This window comes from Pezoporus flaviventris, unplaced genomic scaffold (assembly GCF_033815535.1).
Source record: "Pezoporus flaviventris isolate CSIRO_AGI_PZ_B2104156 unplaced genomic scaffold, CSIRO_AGI_Pfla_v1 ptg000001l, whole genome shotgun sequence".
Lineage (NCBI taxonomy): Eukaryota > Metazoa > Chordata > Aves > Psittaciformes > Psittacidae > Pezoporus > Pezoporus flaviventris.
The window spans coordinates 45415606-45435807 of record NW_026892549.1 but is presented as its reverse complement, the minus strand read 5'-3'; the positions used below and the strand labels follow the sequence as shown (position 1 = coordinate 45435807).

Sequence of the window (20202 nt, the reverse complement as noted above, 5' to 3'; positions counted from 1 at the left end):
CTACTTTTACTTAACTTATATCTGTCGTAAGATGGGATGGGTTGGAGAAGAACATATAGAGCACATATTCCTTTTTCTAGGATCTCCAAAATATGGAGAGACTGCTAACACTGGTGGGCAGAGTTCCTGGGGGGGGAAAGAAGTCCTAATCATAGTTTATGGAAGTACTACCAGACTGACACAGACAGGAAAGAAATTAAGGAATATCCTTTAACAGTGATCACATTTCAGTCTAAAGCTACTGCTGATGACAGTCCTTAGGGAGACATCCATGGATCACGCCATGGATCAGGCTTGTACTAGCTTCTATTTGCAGAGTAAGGTGTTACTCAACATGGATTAACATAGCCAAAGTGTGACTTTCTAAAGTGTCATAGTTGAAAAGCAACTTAAAAGCCTTAGGTGAATATATGGGACAGAAAGTTGGACAAAAGCCTCTAGAATTTCTCTAGAATTTAGAATATTCTCTTGATGCATGTTTAAGAAACTTCTGTGCAGAGAAATTAAATATGTCACCTACTTAAAAAATGGAAGCAGTTTGGCTGCCAATTGTATGAGCTGTGTTGAAATAGCTGCTCTAGCAACTGTTTTTACTATTAAATTCTTCAGTAATTCTCTTAATCCCAAATTAGATACCTCTTTCCTTTAATCAACGAGTTATATACAAGCTCTCTCCTCACAAGGCAGGGTTTCACCAAAGATAACAAACAACAGCAGGTCTGCTTAAAGCAGTGCCCCTCTGTTCCTGTATGGCTTGCATCTCCCCCAGTCTGTTTCTTATCCCTTGGTGGGTGGCACTCTTGAGTGCTCACGACTCCGTCCCTGTGTGTTTGTTAAAGAACCCAGAACTATGTATGAGGTCTTAAGATTTCACAGCTTGTCATTACCTTGCAGCATGCAGACTGTCCACATACAATTCATTTCCCTACTTTATCTCCTTTCCTCTTTCCTATAACTGACTCCCTTCAAATGACTTGTTATTAGAAACTTGAAACTTGCCATTATGATAGTGCAACTTCCTTGTTCCTTTTAACATCTTTCCTGTTTGCTTGGTTTTGTTTGTTTGTTTTTTCTGAGCCTGCTTTGCAAAGATTGGATGGAGACAAAGGAATACACTGGATTGTGAAAAACTAACTGCAGTCTGCCTCTGAGGGACTGGTGCCATCTCAAAGCTTCTGTTTGCTTACAGGAGCCTAGCTGAGCAGTGATAGAACATACAGGAGGTTCATGCACAATGCTGTGAGCACTGCAGGAAGCTCACTCAAAAAGTCCTGATCCAACATGCTCAAAAAACATACATATTTACACCTGATGCTGTTGGCTTCCTGTATTTCTCCTTTGTTAGCTGTTTTTAAAGCACGTTCCCTGACAAATATCTTTCAGCCATACCTCCAGACCTATTTATTAAGCTAAAGCCAAAGTCAAGAACTGCAGTGGAATTGTCTTATTTTACAATGCACTTTCTCACAGAAAGAAAAACCTATTTCCTCACCTTTGCAGCCTAGAGTTCACACTTTTTGATCGATTCTGAATTATAAGCCAACATAAGCAGCAACATTTTTATTCCAAATATTCATACCTATAAAACAGCTAGCTGAGCTTCCCAGCCTGTTGGTCTCCTGAGCAGTTTCAATATCCATCTCAACAATGCAATGGATGTATTTGCATTTTGTAGCACGCATCTTATTCCCCAGGTTTCACTCAGCACATCACTCTGTTGATGCATTCTGTGGGCTATATGCTTTTAGTTTTGAATTTGATCAGCTTCTTTTTAATTTGCATTCACTTATCTTTTTTCTGCAGATCCTCCATCTCAACCTAACCATTTTGTACTGACACTTCTTTCTTTCATTAATGTTTTCTTCCCTAACACTTGTTTTGTTCTTTTACTCACTGGAGGCATAACTAATACAGCTTTTTCTTTTCTGAAGCAATGTCTCCACGACTTCATTAAATTTTATAATATTAATTCAAGCCCTTTTATTCAAAGGCAGTATTTTCGTCCATCTCCTGTATTTTTAAGCTGAATTTGGTGCCCTCAGTTTGAGTGGGATGTCCTTCTGCCTGGTTACACACTAAAATCCATACCAGATCCATGCGTTTTTGTAAATGTGACACAAAGTATTTTTATTTACTCCAGCTAGTAGCTCCTTGCAAAAGGCTGCTGTTTAGTTTCAAAATATTAACTGACTTGTAAACTATTCCATAGTTCGTTAACTGGCTTTTTGCTATGAGAAGTTGACTGACTTATTTAAAAAATTGACAAAACCCCATCGTCTGCCTCCCCTTACACTCTCAAAGGATTCTTCTGGGACATTTGGCTTTCAGTATTTTTTTCCAAGCTATGTCCCAGTTGCTGCAGACATTTTCTTTGGACAATTTTCTTTAGGTATTCCCATGGAAATTAGAGAGGTGGCCCACCAGCCATGAACCTTGACCTTTCTGACTTTCTAAAGGATACTTTTTCAGTGTTCAGACTTAATTTGGCTTGGATAGCAGCATCCTGTTCACTTTCAGTGATATTTCTATTTTATTAGGAAGCTGGACATAAGTTTTGCAACCACATCTCCTTCCTTTTGAGTTCACTGTAGAGATTTCGGTATTTGTGATCATGTTTACAATTTTCTCTCCTCCTTTCAGCTAATTCTTAGGAAAGACACAAGGCCATTTTTTGAAACATCTACAGTACACTGACCCTCTCTTACCTGCTCTGCTTTTAATGCCTGAGGCTTTTTCTGTAGAAAGTATACACAGATTATTTATGAACTCTGCACATTTTTGGACAAATGTGTTTTGACACCATACACAAGACCAGCCTTCACACTTCACATACGACACTGAGGTGATATTTATACCATGGCATACTACGGCAGAGTAACTGAAGCTGAAACAGAACAATACAACTGCAATACAGCACTTCCAGCTTTCGACTGCACGTACGTATCACCAGTCTGGTGTCCTGCTGTGGATATGGATTCTGTCCTTCTTGAAGCACAGTGACTTCCCTGACATCTCAGAGACCCTGGGCAGTTTCCACAGAAATCACTTAAATGATCTTGCAGAGTTAAAGTAAAGTTTAAGCAAATCTTAAACTGTTTGATATTGGATTTAAGCTAATCTTTTAATGAGCCCATCATCTTGGTTCCCAAGCTTGTGCTCTAGCATGTAAGAATCCTCTTTTTTCTTTGCCTGTATTTCATCTTGCCTGGTTTATTGCAACGTATTTTGGAGGCCCTTGAGTAGGACCAGTATCTCCATTAGAACTGATTCTAAATTAATCTGCCTGGACTTAAACCCCAATTAAAACCATAGACATATTTTGTTTAAAATGAGACCACATTGGAAGATACAGACAGACTAGGCTTTTGCTGCATTTTCAATGAAAGTACATCTGTCAAGACAAAAATAATATTTTAAAAATATCCCTGAGTTACTGGTACTACTTCAGATGATTAAAACAGAAGAGAAAGTTAATAATCAAGTATACCATAGAAAACACTGTTAGAATATTACTTACATTTCACAACTAGCATGATGAAATGAGGTGGGCCATTCATTCTTGCACCACACTTAGTCCTAAACCTATTTAAGATTCCAAATCATCAAATCTTTTTAGTTCTGCTGTTATGTCATGGGAATATTAAAAAAAAAAGATTTACATTGAAAATGAAAAAAGACCACTCGCAATTGGCTTGCGAATCTTTCTCTTGAGCCTCTTCTTTTAATTTTAATTAGTATGAGGAATGGGGGAAATACAGGCATCTTTTAGCTACCTGAATTACAAAGTGTTTTCTCATCACCCTGCCCTTCAATTCTTTTCCACCACTTTGGAAGGAAAATCTGGGCATTACTAGAAATACTGTGTATTATATTATGCATCAAAAGTTAATAGGTCTGCTTTGTAACTGTATAATATATGTCCAGTAACATGGTTTCACTGACAGACTATGACTTTGGTGATTCTGGACTGGGATGATAAATTATTTCACTGCCATTAGAGTTTTGGCAAACTCCCCCCCTCCCTTTATGAAAACATACCCGCAGATGCTGTTTTTAACCAGGTGAATGTATCTCCAACTTAAACAGTGCTACAGGCAGTAGAGTCATTCCCTGTGATACCCGCAGTCCGTGGCAGCAGTATTATGGGGCAGAGCAACACTGTCACCATTACTGAGAACCACTGTGTCACCACATAGCATGTTTCAGTGCAGAAGGGTCAACATCAAAAACCAACCAGGACATCACATCCCTCAGCAGATGGCTATAACCATGACTGCACGGCTGGGTCAATGCCGTGAAACATACTGTTGGATGTCAGAGAGGAATGTGAATCAAATATACAAAATGAGAAAGGGCATAGATTTTTTGCAACATGGGATGGAATAAGTTAAATCAAAGGGATTTTACAGCAAATAAATTATTGTGATTCAAACCAACAAGCAGGGAATTTTCATTTAAATAACTGATTTTAAACCTTGCTTTTTCACCTAGTGAATTCCCATAGGTTGGGAATGTTCTGACAAGTTGATCTACAGCTAATTATAGTCTGCGCTAAAACTGTGATATCTTTTTGTTAACCAGGAGAATACACTATATACATATTTAAGTAATGTCAGTATATTAATTTCAGATTCTGCTAGACAATAGTGAATGATGACTTATTTAATAGACAATTCCTTGTGATTTGTGTCAAGTCACTTTCTGATGACATTTTGGGGATTCAATTACATTCCAGAAATCCTGCATTTTGAAATAAAATTGGTTAGTAAAATTAAAGCACTCAAGTGCAAAAAATAGCTGATGAAACTTGCTTAGTAATTCATTCCTTCTGTTTGAGGAACCTTATCTTTTCATGAAGTAGATGTTAAAGAAACTTTGCTTTTGATCCAAAGAGTTAGAAATATTTTTGACTCAACTCTAGAGGCTACCTCATAAATTGACTGCATGGGGACTCTGGCCCCTTGAGTCAATGCTGCTTTCATGCTTTATAGGGTAAGACCCAAGTGCTCAATCTGTTTAATTTATTGAAAGGGAGGTTAAGTGATAACATAAATGATCTCTGCATAGGAATACTGAAAGGGAGGCATTTTGCAGACTTGCCTCTTAAAACCTAGCAGGAAAATATTTACCATAGTATCTAGAAACTGAAATCGCGTTATTTCAGACTTGGGGAAAAAAAACCCCAACATAATCTTTTTAAAGAGCAAAATAATTAACCTCTGTAGAATGCAATGAATTCTCTACAATGTGACATTTTAATTCCAGGTTAGATGCTTTTGTAAATATATTTACGAAAGTAGTGTCATAGATCAAAATTTAAATTTACTTTGATGCAGAAATGAGGCTTTTGGGGAGCTCAGGCAAGGTGATTAAAATTGTCCTTTCTGGCTTCATACCTAGAAACTGAGGATATGCAGCATTTAGCTGCCGCCTTAAGAAGCGCAAGTTGCATGGTCAATCTGAAGAGAACCTTCCAGCATGGCAAGACTATGTGCTGCCACTGTACTGCAAGGCTACTTCCTTAACACATTTGCAGATTTCCCAGTTTTAGGATGTCTGTTACATGTAAGAAGCATATTCCTGTGAACCAATTACCAGTTTGCTCAGTGGTCTCCTCCCAACCAAAGCAATACAGCTGAACTCATCTACACAGACTGAACTCATTTTTCCATGCTAGCAGTTGTTTTCCAATGCTCTTACTGCCTTTCCAGCCCCACCCCTTTTCTTGACAAAGATGCATGTTTTTCAATAACACGAGGATTCCAGAGAAAGTCTGGAGCATTAGCTTTCCCTTGGAATCAGCATTTCTTACCAGGAAGATGGCTGAGCTTTCTCATCTACACTCGTCATGTCACCAGTGTCCTGTCTCTGTGTCTGACAGCCTGCTTTTGGTCACAGCCAGCTTTTCCATCAACACAGAAAAGAACGTGTCCTCGAACACGACATTTCTCCAAACAAGGCTGCCACTGGCAGACTGTGATTTACATTAAGACAGACTTCCATAAAAGCAAGCTCAAAAATAAAACTAGGAACAAACGGAGCAGCTTCAGCACTGTATCTGTTCCATAGCTCCATCAGGAAAATATTCTGTATTACATCAAGAAAACAGGCATTAAAAATAGTTTGAAAAATACAAATGCCTCTTGCACCCTTGCCCTGCTCCTCTTCCCACAAGAAGAGGCTAAGAGATATAAGAATCAAGCCATTCTCCTAAGCACGAGGATTTAACATTGCTTAATACTACTACTCAGCAGTACTTAGCTGTAGCCCCAGGGCAACACGTAAGTATTGAGTGCAAAGAACTATATCTCTCTTGCAAAGCCTTCCATTCTGTCTTTCCCACTTAGCTGCTTTTTTGCAGACAGAGCAGCACAATGCAGTGTGAGATGAAGACCTGCCACTCTCCTGCCACAACCACTTACCATCTAATTCAGATGTTTGCTTCTCTAGACATTTCCAAACCAAGTCTACAGACTGGCTTTATTTTACTTAGAAACCTAACTACATAACTCAGCTGTTCACTCATTAAGCCAGTCACATACAAAGCCTTCCTCCAAAGGCTGCTGCCTCCTGTTTTCAGCTTTTAATTAAAAATGTAACCTTACACAGGAACAGATCCTGCACTGAGAGGCAAAAAAGGGCGTCACTGAGCTCAGTGAGACTGGGACACTGGATTTGCTGCTGCATCGACTGAAAAGGCAAGCACACTCGACACAGCTGAATCCCTCAAATGCAGTTAATACAGACACATTACCTGAATCTGGCCAATAATACCTAGGCTTAAGTTAGCAGCTCTGGAGAAAAAACAGAAGAATACAAAACAAAAGGGAAAGGGCAAAGCAGTAATGATGTTTCAAAGCTTAGATTTTTACAACCCACAAGCAGATATGTTTGGATGCTGCTGGCAGTCTGAATTCCCCCTCATGCAGGAGGTGTGCCTTTGCACAGGAACAGGGTAGTGCCTAAGGGCACCAGACATTCATAAAGCTGTTTGGCAGGTGATCATTCCTCTTTCTTGCCCAGTGGGGAGGAAAACCAAAGCTCTCATACTCAATTTGTCCATATCCACACACTGGCATGACTCCTGCTGGCTTCCAGGTAAGCAGAACAGTTTTACTGTGTAGATCCCAGCTACTCTTGACATAGCACAGATTCCCCCTTCCCTCCTCATTGAGTGAAACTGGCTGCAGTCTAAACGCTTGCCTTTCTTTCCTTGCGTGTGCCACACCAGCGTAACAGCAAAGATCCTGGACTCAACACAGTATCGCAGTAAGAATCTGTCTCCAAGCATCTACAACCCTCATCTGAAGACTCTCTAAGTACCTCTTATTAAACTGGACTTAAATGGCTAAGTATGCAGACAGTTATACACCACATCCATGTCAGATGTATCCCAGTGATTATATAACCCCCATTTTCAAGAAGGGGAAAATGGAAGACCCAGGGAAACTACAGACCTGTCAGTCTCACCTCTGTGCCTGGCAGGATCATAGACCAGATTCTCCTGGAAAGCATGCTAAGGCTTATGGAAAACCATGAGGTGGTTGGTGACAGCCAGCATGGCTTCACTAAGAGGAAATCCTGCCTGACCAATTTGGTGGCCTTCTACGATGGGGCTATGGAACTGATGGACAGGGGTAGAGCAGTTCACATCATCTACCTGGACTTGTGCCAGGTTGGATGGAGCCTTGGGCAACATGGTCTAATGTGAGGCATCCCTGCCCATGGCAGGGGGTTGGAACTTGATGATATTAAGGTCCTTTCCAACCCTAACTATTCTATGATTCTATGATCAAGATAAGGTCAGGACAGGACAAGACAAGGAGGGGAATAAACCCACAGGCAGGAAATCATGAAATAAGACCAGAATGCTGGGGAGAAGAAAGCAGATCTTCGAGGAAATTATTATCTGTGTTTCTTTCTAACTTTCTTTTTTTGTAATAATGCTGTCCATTAGAGTAGTATTCATGGATCCTCCACTGAGAATAAGTTGGAAAATGGGTAGTTTCTACCTAGATTCCTTTAATACACCTGGGCAGGCAGCCATCAGAAGAAAAGAAATCACTCATTTCCATTAGTGGCTGGCAATGAGACTACATCCTCCTCTGGATTTAGACTTCACTGTAGCAATCTAGTCATTTGTGACTGCCAGGGCTTAATTACTGCAGTAACATGAAACTGCAAAACTTACAAAACCCAAGTATAAAAGGCAGCAGTGGATTGCTGGACTGCAGGCACACCCGAGGGTGCACTGCCCCAAAGCTCTGATCCTACCAGGGAAGAAACTGTCTGGAGGCACAGCAATGCATGACCTGTGTGCAGCAGTGCAAGTGCTTGGATCAGAAAGCACACACAGCCCTGCTGAAGTGCAGGCCCTCACTCTCTAGCATGATCTTCTTAGGCACTGAGAGAAATGGCACTTTTCACACTGATCTTCAAAAGCTGATTGAATGTTTGGATGACTGCCTAAAGGGTGAGACCCAGCCAGCTAAATACTCAAACCTGTTAGAAAACCTAGAGTCACATTCCCAGTAAGTCTTGGTTTTGGGAAGAATAGACCTATTTTAAACAAAAACCTCAAAATCCCAACTAAACCCATCCCCCCTCCATGAAAACGCAGGGTGTAGAGTACCCCCTATGGTACACACACCTAGGGGACATGCCAAGGATGCAGAGCATTTAAAAAGGAACAAGATAGAAGGAATACAGACAACACTGCTGCATAAAGCAAGGGCACATCTACATCTGCATTGTTGTGCTCACTTCTGGTGATCCTCGAAAGGGATACCAGTGAAATAAAAAGTATTCTGGGTGATGGGAGTTAAGACTTCACTGGGAAATTTCCATTTCATAAAGACTGAAAAAATAAGGTTGATTAGCTTTGAAGGGAAAACGAATAAAAAGAGACATGATATAGGAATATGAAAATTGCTGTAGAGAGTTACACTGGGCACCAATTGCTAATTTCTTCTTGTAATTCACAAGGAAGTACTCAACAAAATTGAAATTTAAAATAGATAAAAAAGAGTGTGCATAATTAAACTACACCTAACTAACCTGCAAAAATCACTGCTAAAAACATGAGAGGAGACCTGAGTACTGGAGAACTACAGAAAAAGATGGCTACTTACCCAGGAGAGTAAGAATACTCACAGTCAGTCAGGAAATACGTACAAGACACTGCCTGAAAGCAGGCTTCTGTTAGAAAAGGCAGCTACTGCACAGGATGAATTTCCAAAACAATGGCTGACACAAATATTGTTTGAAGGCATTAACTGAGCTACAGTTTAGAAACCACGTACATTAAAAAATACCTACAAACATCCAATGATGTCTTGTGATACAGCCTCTATATATTGGTTTCCAAAAACATCTTTGTATTTTCATCTGGAATTGGACACAGCATTACACATTTATCAATCAATCTCTCCAGTGAGACCTTTGAATGTAGATTGTGGAAAAAGAAGCAAATTCACTGATTTCCTAAATGCCAGCGTTATTTCACAATGAAGAATCTCTTCTTGCTTTTAAATAGCTATTATTGCTTTGCCTTTGCAAATTACCTTGCTTGTAGGACCAAGAACTGGACTGGGCAACCTCCCTAAGGTCTTTCTTAGGCCTCTAATTCTAAAAGGGGAATATTTTTCTATTTTTGTTTTCCTCCCACCATATTTTCTAGCATCCTCTTGTTCCCCTTTCTGCCTTGCTACAGCTTACACTCTGCTATTAGAACTCCCACAGAAATGGGACTGAAATCTCTGAAATGCTTCCTTTTTGTTATGCCCCACTGGTTTCATGCTAGAATTACTCTCCATTGAGTTGATAAGGATTAAAAATTAAAAAAAGCCCTCAGAGAATTTACTCGCATTTCCACAGCGTTCAGTTAAAGCACAGAGATGCTCTACTGGAACAGGACTGCTAGTCAGTCAGTCCTTGCAGCAGCAGTGGGACTTCAGTGGCTGTGGCTGCTGCAGTGGAGGCTTTCCACAGCAGTACTCTGTCAATGCCACAGAATCACAGAATGGTTTGGGTTGGAAATGACCTTAAGAACATCTAGTTCCAACCCCCCTGCCATGGGCAGGGACGCCTCCTGCTAAACCATGTCACCCAAGGCTCTGTCCAACCTGGCCCTGAACACTGTCAGGGATGGATCATTTAAACTCAAGTCATTTATGCCCTGCTACGACCTGTTATAACTTCTGCAAAGCCAGTTTCCTCAATGTCATGTTCTCTACCTGTGGATCATGACTCTTGCTGACATGTTCAGTGTAAAACCTTTTAAAATACATAAATTCAAAAGTCCATATTAAGAGTAGAGTTATAAAGATGGCACTAAATCAGCAGCATAAGGTGGCAAGACAAAACTGCAAAATAATATCTCATGCTGGAGCCAGATATAGCTGTGGGCTGAATTCCCCACCCACTGAAGGGAGGGTGAATCAGACTCTGTGTGTGTGAGGCTCAGTGCCATACCTGGGTAAGGATGCATACTGCCTTTCCATCCCCTCGAAGTGGAGATTGTATGAGCTCCCATCTGGACCTTTTCCAGGCACCTGTGGAGAGGACAGTAATTAGAGATGAAGATCAATTATGCAGCCCAGCTACTAACAATGCATCTCAAAATGATAAGCAGAGAACACATGATGCCGCAACATGCCAAAACCAACAAAAGAAAGGCAGGGGCTCAAAGAAGATACAAATCCCATACATAATCTTATCACGCTAACAAGAAAGGTTTCCGTATGAAAGAGCTATTTAGAACAGGTACATTCTTCAGGGCCTTTTCCTCACCTGTGTCCTAGCTGTGATACTCCTCCCCTGGCTGGCCTTTCCCCTAGAATTCAGTAACATGAGGATGTAATCTAATTAAGCACATCCCTTCTGATTTCTGTGGCGTAACTACTTGAATCAAAGCTAGCGTCTTAGTACCAAGTTTGCAGATTTTTCCTCTCTTCTGTGTTTTGCTCAAGTATAAAACGTGCTATAAACAGGCTTTGCTTGCATTCTTAACACACACACACACACACACACACACACACACACACACACACACACACACAGAAACTTTCCCTAACGCCACTGCAAAGCTAAGTATCCCACTGGGAGTTAAGTGCATTTATCATGCTCTGGTGCCATTTCAAAAGTGAAGCATTAGTGCACTCAGTCAAAATGCCAGGTCGCTGCTTGGTTTGTTTTCAAGATGGCAACTGGAGTTGGCTGGAGAGTGCAATTCTATCAGGAAGGCTCCAACTAGGGTACAAAATGGTGAACTTCAATGCTTTTAGCACACAGGAGCTCTCCCAATTTCACTCACTCAATGCCTGCTGATGGCCCAAAGTGTTAAGAGCCTTGTTAAAATGGAGCTATTAGTCTTTTCCTCCATAAATGCAGAAGGCTCTGACTGCCTTCAGTGTTTCCTACATTAGTATGTATTCCTATTCCGGTGCTGCTAGAATCAGCAGTTTTATAAAGCAATATACTAAAAGGCCATTTAAAATCCCCTTCCCCTTTTACAGATTAATAGCAGAAAGGAAGATTTAATGCCTTTTCAAACATTTTTAAGAATTCATTAAAAAGAAAAGAATAAATCACACAAAGCTTTCGGCAAATGCCTGGTTGTAAAAAGAGAAAACAAACAAAAATTAACATGTTTTTCACATTCTACAGGTTAGAGTACATTCCTGTCAGTCCTGTAATTTATGAACAATATGCCATTTTCATTGAAGATATGTGTAAGCTTCTACAATGGGAAGGGTTGTGCACTCAGGCATAGCCTTATCCACTTTTATATAGCATTTCTGTGTACAGTCTCTTATGGACCGATTAAATAAGCCAAGGTCCAGTGCAAAGAGAGGCACTATCCCTTGAAGCTACTAAGCAAGCTTAGGAATTATTCCAGACAAACACCATTATACACTCACCACTCAACCGATACCATGCAACATCCAAGAGACTCATAAGTGAAAAAGATTATTTAGCACAGATCTCTTGCTAACTCTCTTTTATTAGACTCAAACCAGAAAGGAGCTCTCATGGAACTGACGGCCACAAGAAATAACCACTTCTCATTTGAAATGAGCCATGCTTTAGCAGTGCCTGGCTTTGGACAGGCGAAAAATAACAATAATTGCCTTACATTTCAAAAAGAGGGCAGTAAGCTAAATGGATCATTCATTCATTTTTCTTTTTTTTCCACCAGGAAAAGCAACACGTAGAGAGAATTTATAAAGATAGAGTCACCTAGGTGAAGAGTCACAGCCACTTTGGCTGTTCTCACAGTGCTAATTTGATTAGGTTGATGATTTCTCTTAATTCGCGAGGTACACCGGTGAGAGAAGAGCCTCCAGATTTCTGCTGTTTCATGAGGAATGATGAGAGGAAAAGAAATGAACATATAATTTGGTTCGCTCAGCACAAAAGCCATGTAGCATACAGTCTACCTGCATGGCTGTAGATAGGCTGTTAATGATGTGCAGCAGCAAGATGTTTCCGAGCTAAAGGATACGCCTGCTAACTGTGCATTTGCAACCTCGTGCAAGTTTCCTGGTGATGACTCTCACACCTATCGGGAATAACAGCTGCCAGTCAATGTGCAGAAACACAAACAGATTCGGAATGGAGCCAGCACTCATCACTGATCCCAAAACTTACACCACTTACCAGAAAGTAAAAAATATTTACATCGCAAGCCCTTTTTGCAGCCTGAAAACACCTCTTTTCCGATGGCTTCCTACAGACCAAATAGATGGTGATACCCCCTGCCAGGTCTGTTTGTATATATGATTTGAGAGACAGTTACCATAGAAACGCCCTGGCGGTGGATACACAATTTTGCTAGTTTGGATCCATCGAGCGGCTGAGCCTCTACACCCTACATAAAACCCCAGACGCCCTGGAAAAGCATGCTCTGGCGCTGCACGGCTAATTAAAGACTCCGCCATTTCTTCTCCTTTCCCTTCTCCATCTGTCCATGCGACAGTACAAACGTATCATCACTCAGCCACCAACAAAATGGTGCCCAGAATAAAACACTACCCCAATGAAAGAAGGAATTGCGAAAATGGAAATACCTCCTTCATACAAGTTATTTACGTTTCAGAGAGAGTCAAAGCAAAGGGTTCCTTGCTGTCTTTTACAACAAACTGAACTGAAAACCAGTGTGAAAGGTACTAATTAACAAGATCAGAATTCTCCTCCTTCCCTGAAACAGGGTGTCTGCAGCTGGCCCTCAGTCCAGGTGCAGAGGTCTTAACCACACAGCTAAGAATCACAAAATATTTAGGCGAGCACACAGTAATCTGAATAAAAAAGGATTAAAACCTGGAAGTTCTATCAAAGTCAAATGGACACTGATCATGAGGTGACCATCAAGGCGTAGGAGCTGATGGAAGGTGTGGTACTTATCTGAGCCCATAATGGAGGTGGCTGGAAAAGCTTTTGAGACCAACACCCCAGTCAGTAAAGAAAAGACAAGACAGCAGATGAAGTGCACTTTTTGCATATGGTAATGCACAACTGAAAGAATGATCCAAAACATGCTCCTGTATTTTTAGGGTTTAAATTAACGACATCAACTTAAATATGAGCCATCATTATGAAGAGATCATCTCAGTCTAAAGCAGCCTCAACTAACAAGCAAAACATGAATATGCAAAAATAATGGGGTAGAGGCAAACACAGAAACAGCCATCATCCCATCAGCGCAATTAAAAGAGCAGCATGCTTAAACTGAGGAAAGGAAATGCTATCTTTATCAAAACCCACAAACAATTCATGAAACTAACTGTGGCAAAGTGTTGGTATGGCCAAACCCTCTGTAGAATAGAAAATAAACCGGACACGCATATGAATCAAAACAACTAGCATCAGGTTAGCAGAAGGCAGTAAAGCCTTTGACAAGTAGAAGAGAGGTAAAGCCTCGAAGAGTCAGCCATTCCCTGGAAGGGAGAGCAGGCAGAAACCTCTGTACCAGCAGGTTATTCTCCTTATCTCCCCTTTCGGAATCCCGATGACTTTTCCGAAGCATATAGCAGTGGTCACACAAGACAAATGGGCAAGACCCTGCATCCATATAAGTCAATGCCTTCGGGGTCAGGATTTTCTGTGTGCCAGAAAGGCATTTTTTCAACATAGCTAGTAACATTTTTGTTGTTCAAATCTCCTTTGCTGAAAACCAGTAATTTCCATTAGCAAACAAGATTTCTGTTACAGAAATGCATTACTTCAGAGGAAACCCTCTTACACCTCTGCAGCTTTAATGAAACCCCTGCCAGTCCCCAGCGTCAGGACCAGGCTGGGGGAAGCACAGAATGAGTTGTGATATGGGCACCGTGTGCTGCTCTCCACAGCCTTCAGCAGGGGACCAATGTGACAGGTCAAAAGGCAGAGAAAATCAAATGCAGGCTAGGCTCCCTCCTCGTCCCTGGACAAATGGAATGGAATCCACATTTGTTTCAAACAAGAAAACCACAGAAGGATTTATAGTGTCACATTTCACATGAAGATCCCGAACACACAGAAAGGGAAAGCATCTACAAAGAAAAAGAGAACACAAAAGCTGTGCGGGTGTCAGTGCAAGCTCTGTCCCTGGCAAACACAGCAACTGTAGGGCATTTTGAGGAGTTTTCTAATACCCAGAAGTGATAAGCTACAGCAGGTATCTCTATCCTGCCAATTCTCCCTAGGAAAACTTCCCAGGACAAAAAAAACCATAAAGCAGGTGATGTGAACATGCACTTGCAGTTCAAGCCAGACCAAGTTATCTTAGAGGATTCAAATATTTGCAAGTAAATTATAAGGCTTAAGTAGAGCATACCTGCAGGCAGGTAGCTTGAAATAAGTCTAAGATTTGCCTACAGGAAAATTCTGGGGCTGCAGAATAACAATTCCTTAAGAGCAGAGAAGGGATTTACTTCATCCTGAAGCTTGAGACTCCCTTGAAAACTGCAGAAAAGTGCAAGAGGCTGTATTTTTTCCCCACGAGATACTGCATTTCATTCCTCCTCACCTGCCTTATACTGCCTTCCTCCTGGAGCACTTGTTAAAAGCTAAGAGTCTAGCTGCCAGCAGGAAAGCCTCCCTTGCCCGTTTCATATGGATCAAGGTGTTTGGGGTCAGACAGCCATTGCAGTATGAACAGTAACAACTACAGTGATCTTTTTTTAAGTTTTAGCTTCATGAAGCCAGAATCAACTTTTTCTTGTGCATTCACACACGGCTCAAGGTGAGAGTTACCCCACTGCAAATGGAAGCCAACAACAGCTCCTTGCCCCTAGTAGTGGAGACACATTCGGCAAGGACAGGTGCCCCTGCCCATGGCAGGGGTGTTGGAACTAGGGTATTTTAAGGTCCTTTCCAACCCTAACTATTCTATGATTCTATGACAGTGTGCTTTCACCTGGGGCTCTACCTCCTCTCACAGATTCCCACTTGAGCCACTGGAGCTCCCTGCTCCAGGTCCATCCCAAGTGAAGTTGACATTGAAGACCTAAGACCGTGGGTACTGCTCATAAGAAAAAGAACAATGAAGAGCCATTTCCAGGGTGGATGTCTCAGAAAGCTGCAGTCACTGTTCCCTCTCCTGCAGCTATTTTATTTAAAGCTGCACATAGAAAATTTAAATCATCTTTGCAGACATCAGTTTGTTAAAAAAATTGTTTAAAGGTTCTTAACTAGCTATAGAAAAAACACGGCTCAGAGTCAAACGTTTCATACTCTTGAAAAAGAATAATACAGAGTGGGTGTTGCATTCAGGCTTATTCATTTTTCACTTACAGGCTAAACATCTCTTTTGCCCTTTTAATTTCTACTTCTAAACCTTCGTTTTCCCCACTTCTGAACAGTAAGCCTCCTCCAACATTTCAATTACCATTAAGATCAGAAAGTGAGGTAAGTAGCAACAGCTTAACTTCATCAAGGCTGATGTGATTTTAGCTATACACTTGTAGACCCAGTGCAAACCACTGCTGACTTCGCTTGCATCATGCCTGACTTAAAACTATGGGAGATCAGGAAGAGCTTATGAAGACGGAAGTCCTGAGACTCCTAACTTTTTCACTGTGTACACATCGAGAGTGACTCGAGCTTGTGCATTGTGGTTTTCTCACCATGAAAAAATGGTGTGATACTACCACTGTATTTTACATGACTGACATGCACTAAAAGACATGAGCCAGCAGAGTGAGGCATGTGCTCTGCTATCACCCAGGTGTTTTGAAAATGCCACCCAGTTCTGATTTTTGCCTGAAAGTCTGTGTATAAACATGGCAGGCAGAGCTGCTGCATTGCTCAGTACACTTTTCAACAGTCTTGTGATCATCCGCAAAAGGACTTGATTCAGATGCTGGTTTGACCTCTGTTCTCAAAGCTCTTCTTTTGTCTGTGAGCGTTTCTAATCACATGGGTTGAGATTCAGCATGCCAAAAAGAGCCGTGGTATGATGGAATTTGCCCTTTAACCTTCAGGTCTCCCCTCTGCTGAGACACAGTTGGTTTTTGTTTTCAATTAAGTGAAAACTGAAGAAAAACTGAGAGAGGTAAAAGTGGATTTGTTCCCCACCCCAGCCTCAGTGTTTCACGCACAGGTGAAACACCAAAATTCACCCACTTTATTTTTCTTGCATTTAAACAGTCTGCCTGGTTGTAGGCACTGCAAGTGCAATTTAAGAGCGTGATTTGACCCACTAACACTTCCTTTAGCTGTTCAAACAGAGGTGGGTTATGTAATGCAGTGAACTGGATGCTCCATGTGAAATGGAGGAAGTTGATGAATGAGGTCTTCTTAATCACTTCTGTGATATCCTAATTATCCCACCCTCCAAGACCTCCAGCATTTCCACAGAAAACATGTTTTCCTCCATCCAGCTTTTTAATGTTTTGCATCAAAGAGTAAAAATTAAAAATTCTACCAGTGTCCACAATTCAAAAGAATTTTCCTGATGTTTTCCTTACATACACAAAGAGGGATGTATTTTGCTTTCCTGGTTTTGCAAAGAAAGTTGAAACAGTGATTTTGCGTTATTATAACACTCATCATTTCTCCCTCTAATTTGGATGGTTTTTAATAAAGCTCCATTGATTCCACTGAAAGAAATCCCTCCTGGCAAAAGCAGAACACACATGCTGATTGCTAAATATGCAGCAATTATCATATTCAGCAGCACACTTTAATATCTTATTTATAGATGTATCTATCTATAATTTGCTTTAATTAAGTTGCATTGATTTTAACGACAGAAGCAGTCTTCAAAGAAGAGTCTAATGCTATATGAGCCCATCAGTACTTCTTTACCATTGTTTAGATATAAGACAGCACCTTTAATACTTCTTTTTTGATAATCGTAGTAGTGCTTTTCTTCGCTAAGTGGCTGCAATAGCAAACCAAGAAAGATACTCCACGGGAACTCTCAAAACCACCTCCACTGCTGGAAAGAGAGCACTTTCAACTTTCCTTTTACAAACTTGTTTGTAGGACAGTTACAAGCACAAGGAAGGAAGCAGTGTCTTCCTGGCAGGTTTTGAGATACCTTTCAGTTGCGCTCCCACTCCCTTTTACAGACATCTTGGGACCGTAATTGTTAGAGGTTCTTCAATCAGGGGCTAACGCCTTCAAAGTTTGTTTTGGGTAATCTGGCAACTAATGTAAACTTTTGTATTTTCTTGTTAACAGAATATACAGGGAATATACCTTGGGAAGGTGAAGCAACAGATGGCTACAGCTACCTGCTCACAGCCTAATCATGACCAAGCCACCATCTCATAGACTCCTGAAGTTCTGTTTTCTGGGCTCAGCCACAGGGAATATTGAGTCTTCTTTCTGTTCAGTACATGCTCACTTTAAGCATTTTATACTAGTCTGGTTTTGAGGTTATTCCAAAGAACACTGATGCTATTATTAAACTGTGATTAAGTTTGTCAAAAAACATCTTGAAGAACTAAAGGAAGGTATTGCTGCACTCCTCATAGAGTCTCACAGCCTTGGTTTCTGATGGGTGCTACCACATACCTTGGCCCTGATTCAGGAAAGCACGCTAAATACTGATGAGGGTGGTTTGTTTTAATTTCAATAGCATTTGATTCCTCTTGGAGGCATTCCCAAAGCTGACATACACCTGCATCTCTCAGTGGCTGTATCTCCGTTTTGGGTGAAAATACACAGGAAAAACATTTATATCTCTGTATCCTGAGCACGTCTTCACACATTTGAACACAGCATTCTAGTGATGATGATCTTGGCATCTCCATCTCTGAAGTAACCCTGTAAGATATTACTGGTTCATATCAACTGAGGACCTACCTCAGAAACAACTGAGGTAGCTTTATAAAGTTACTTATGCAGATCTTAAGGTATCATTTCCTGTTAGTTTTGGGGTTTCTTTTTAAGTGAAAAATAAGTGCTGGCTTTTTCAAAAACTGCCTTTCAGAATATACCAGCGCTAATTTTATAAGAATTGTTTGTATTAAAATGCAAGGGCATGATCTCAAAGGAAAAGCACAAAAGTAGCAATGCAAGTACATTTTCAGTTTCTGGTCATCGTTTTTTATTCACTGATTATTGCTTAAGTGTTGATTAATAGTTATGTTCATGCTGTTAGAATGCATTTCCCTTGGGTGAGGAAAACATCCTTGTCTTAAGGAAAGAAGAGACAGTAATCAAACCATCCTTCCTCTTCCCTGTAAGAAACAGATGCACACTCCAGAGTCACTGATGATCTTGGTTTTGCTGGTGAGTAGTTTTGAACACTTCCATGTAGAAAATCAGCTGTATGCAATCAGAGCACTACCTGTTTGGTCAGATTGCTAGGCAATTACATGCTCCTCTTCTGCCTGTCTGTCTTGACACATATATATACATATGTACACATACATACACATATACACACACAAATGTCCATACTTACAGTCATTGTCTCTTCTCCCTATGCAGTGAACACCAAGAACACCGATGATGGCAGTGCTCCCATGCTGGAATTAAGCAGGGCTGATTATCTCAGGATTTACTTTTCCTCCTCAGTAATGCCCTACCTCTTGTTCAAGGAGGTGAAACTAATGGTTTAGATTTAGAGAGAGCGGAAAATTCTCCATAAAGGCAATAGACTGAGGGAAATACAAACACAGATGGGAACTTTAAAAGGGAAACAGGCTGTTCCCATAACAGTTTAAAAACATGGCAATTGCCTTAGCTCAGGAGAAAACAAGCTCTCAGCATTTGCTGTATCTTGCAACACTAAGAGAGAAAATAGCAAAGATGGAGGTGAAGCCAAAACTGCAAAGTGCTTTTGCGCAGCCCCACAAAGATAATATTCTGCTTTCTGAACCCCAGCTCTGAGATCGCCCGATCTCTGGTGCTGGAAGACTATGGTTTCCTGTGACCATGCAAAATGAGATCATTTCCTGGCCTGTGTCTGTCTTTGTGGGTGGCTTCTTTTCCCATTAGTCATATAATATGTTTTGGTTAATTCTACCTCTTAATTGTCTTTAATGAGCACCAGATTTGTGACACCCTCACTTGCAAGCCTATTCTCAGAGTAGAGGCAACTAGAGGCCTTTAAGCTGAGAGCAAAACTTAAAAGCAGCAAACCAAAAAACTCTGAGCACCCATCAGCATTGATTCTTTCCAACTATAAGAGGCCATTTCAACTGCTCTTCCACTGAACCAGGCCAATGTAATTAATCTCTTCCCAGCCGCTAGAGAGAATAACTTGTCACTGAGCTACACTTGTGATGCAATATACAGCATACATAACGCACACATGTGAATACATTTCTAAAGCAGATCTCCTGTAATTGTTCTACAGTACTGTGCACAATTCCTCCCCCCCAAAACCAGACCTCTGCCTTAGCCTGTTTGAAACTATGCTGCTTCTTGTTCTTCCCAGTCTTGCATTCTTCTCACTGTAATTAGTTTACAAGACTACTTATCCAGATGATTATTGCTTTTAAATGACAGTCGTCTTTTCTTTTACTCCAGTTCATTGTTGTGTAGCATTTTGTCTTGCTATCTGAATACCCAGCTTTTTCTCATTATGTTATCTTCTGATATAAGGCATTTTGAAATACTTCATGAGAGACACTGTATGAAGTAAATTGAATTGAATTTTCTCTCAAAGTCAGGGGCTTTCAGCATCTTTCTCTAGCTAAGTCAGCAGAGCTCTTGGCACCAATGCCAGGATGTAATGGCCCTGCTTTGCAGCCCAGCTATGAG

At 40.8% G+C, this 20202-nt stretch overlaps 1 protein-coding gene across 3 annotated transcripts in view; it reads right to left on the bottom strand.

Moving 5' to 3' along the window:
- PARD3B (par-3 family cell polarity regulator beta) overlaps window positions 1-20202 on the bottom strand; it is a 429596-nt gene that overhangs the window by 20647 nt on the left and 388747 nt on the right. For all 3 annotated transcript variants that reach the window (XM_061455076.1, XM_061455066.1, XM_061455058.1), the window contains one exon: window positions 10474-10553. In XM_061455076.1, the coding sequence (XP_061311060.1) occupies window positions 10474-10553 (80 nt within the window). The remainder of the gene's footprint in view (window positions 1-10473; window positions 10554-20202) is intronic.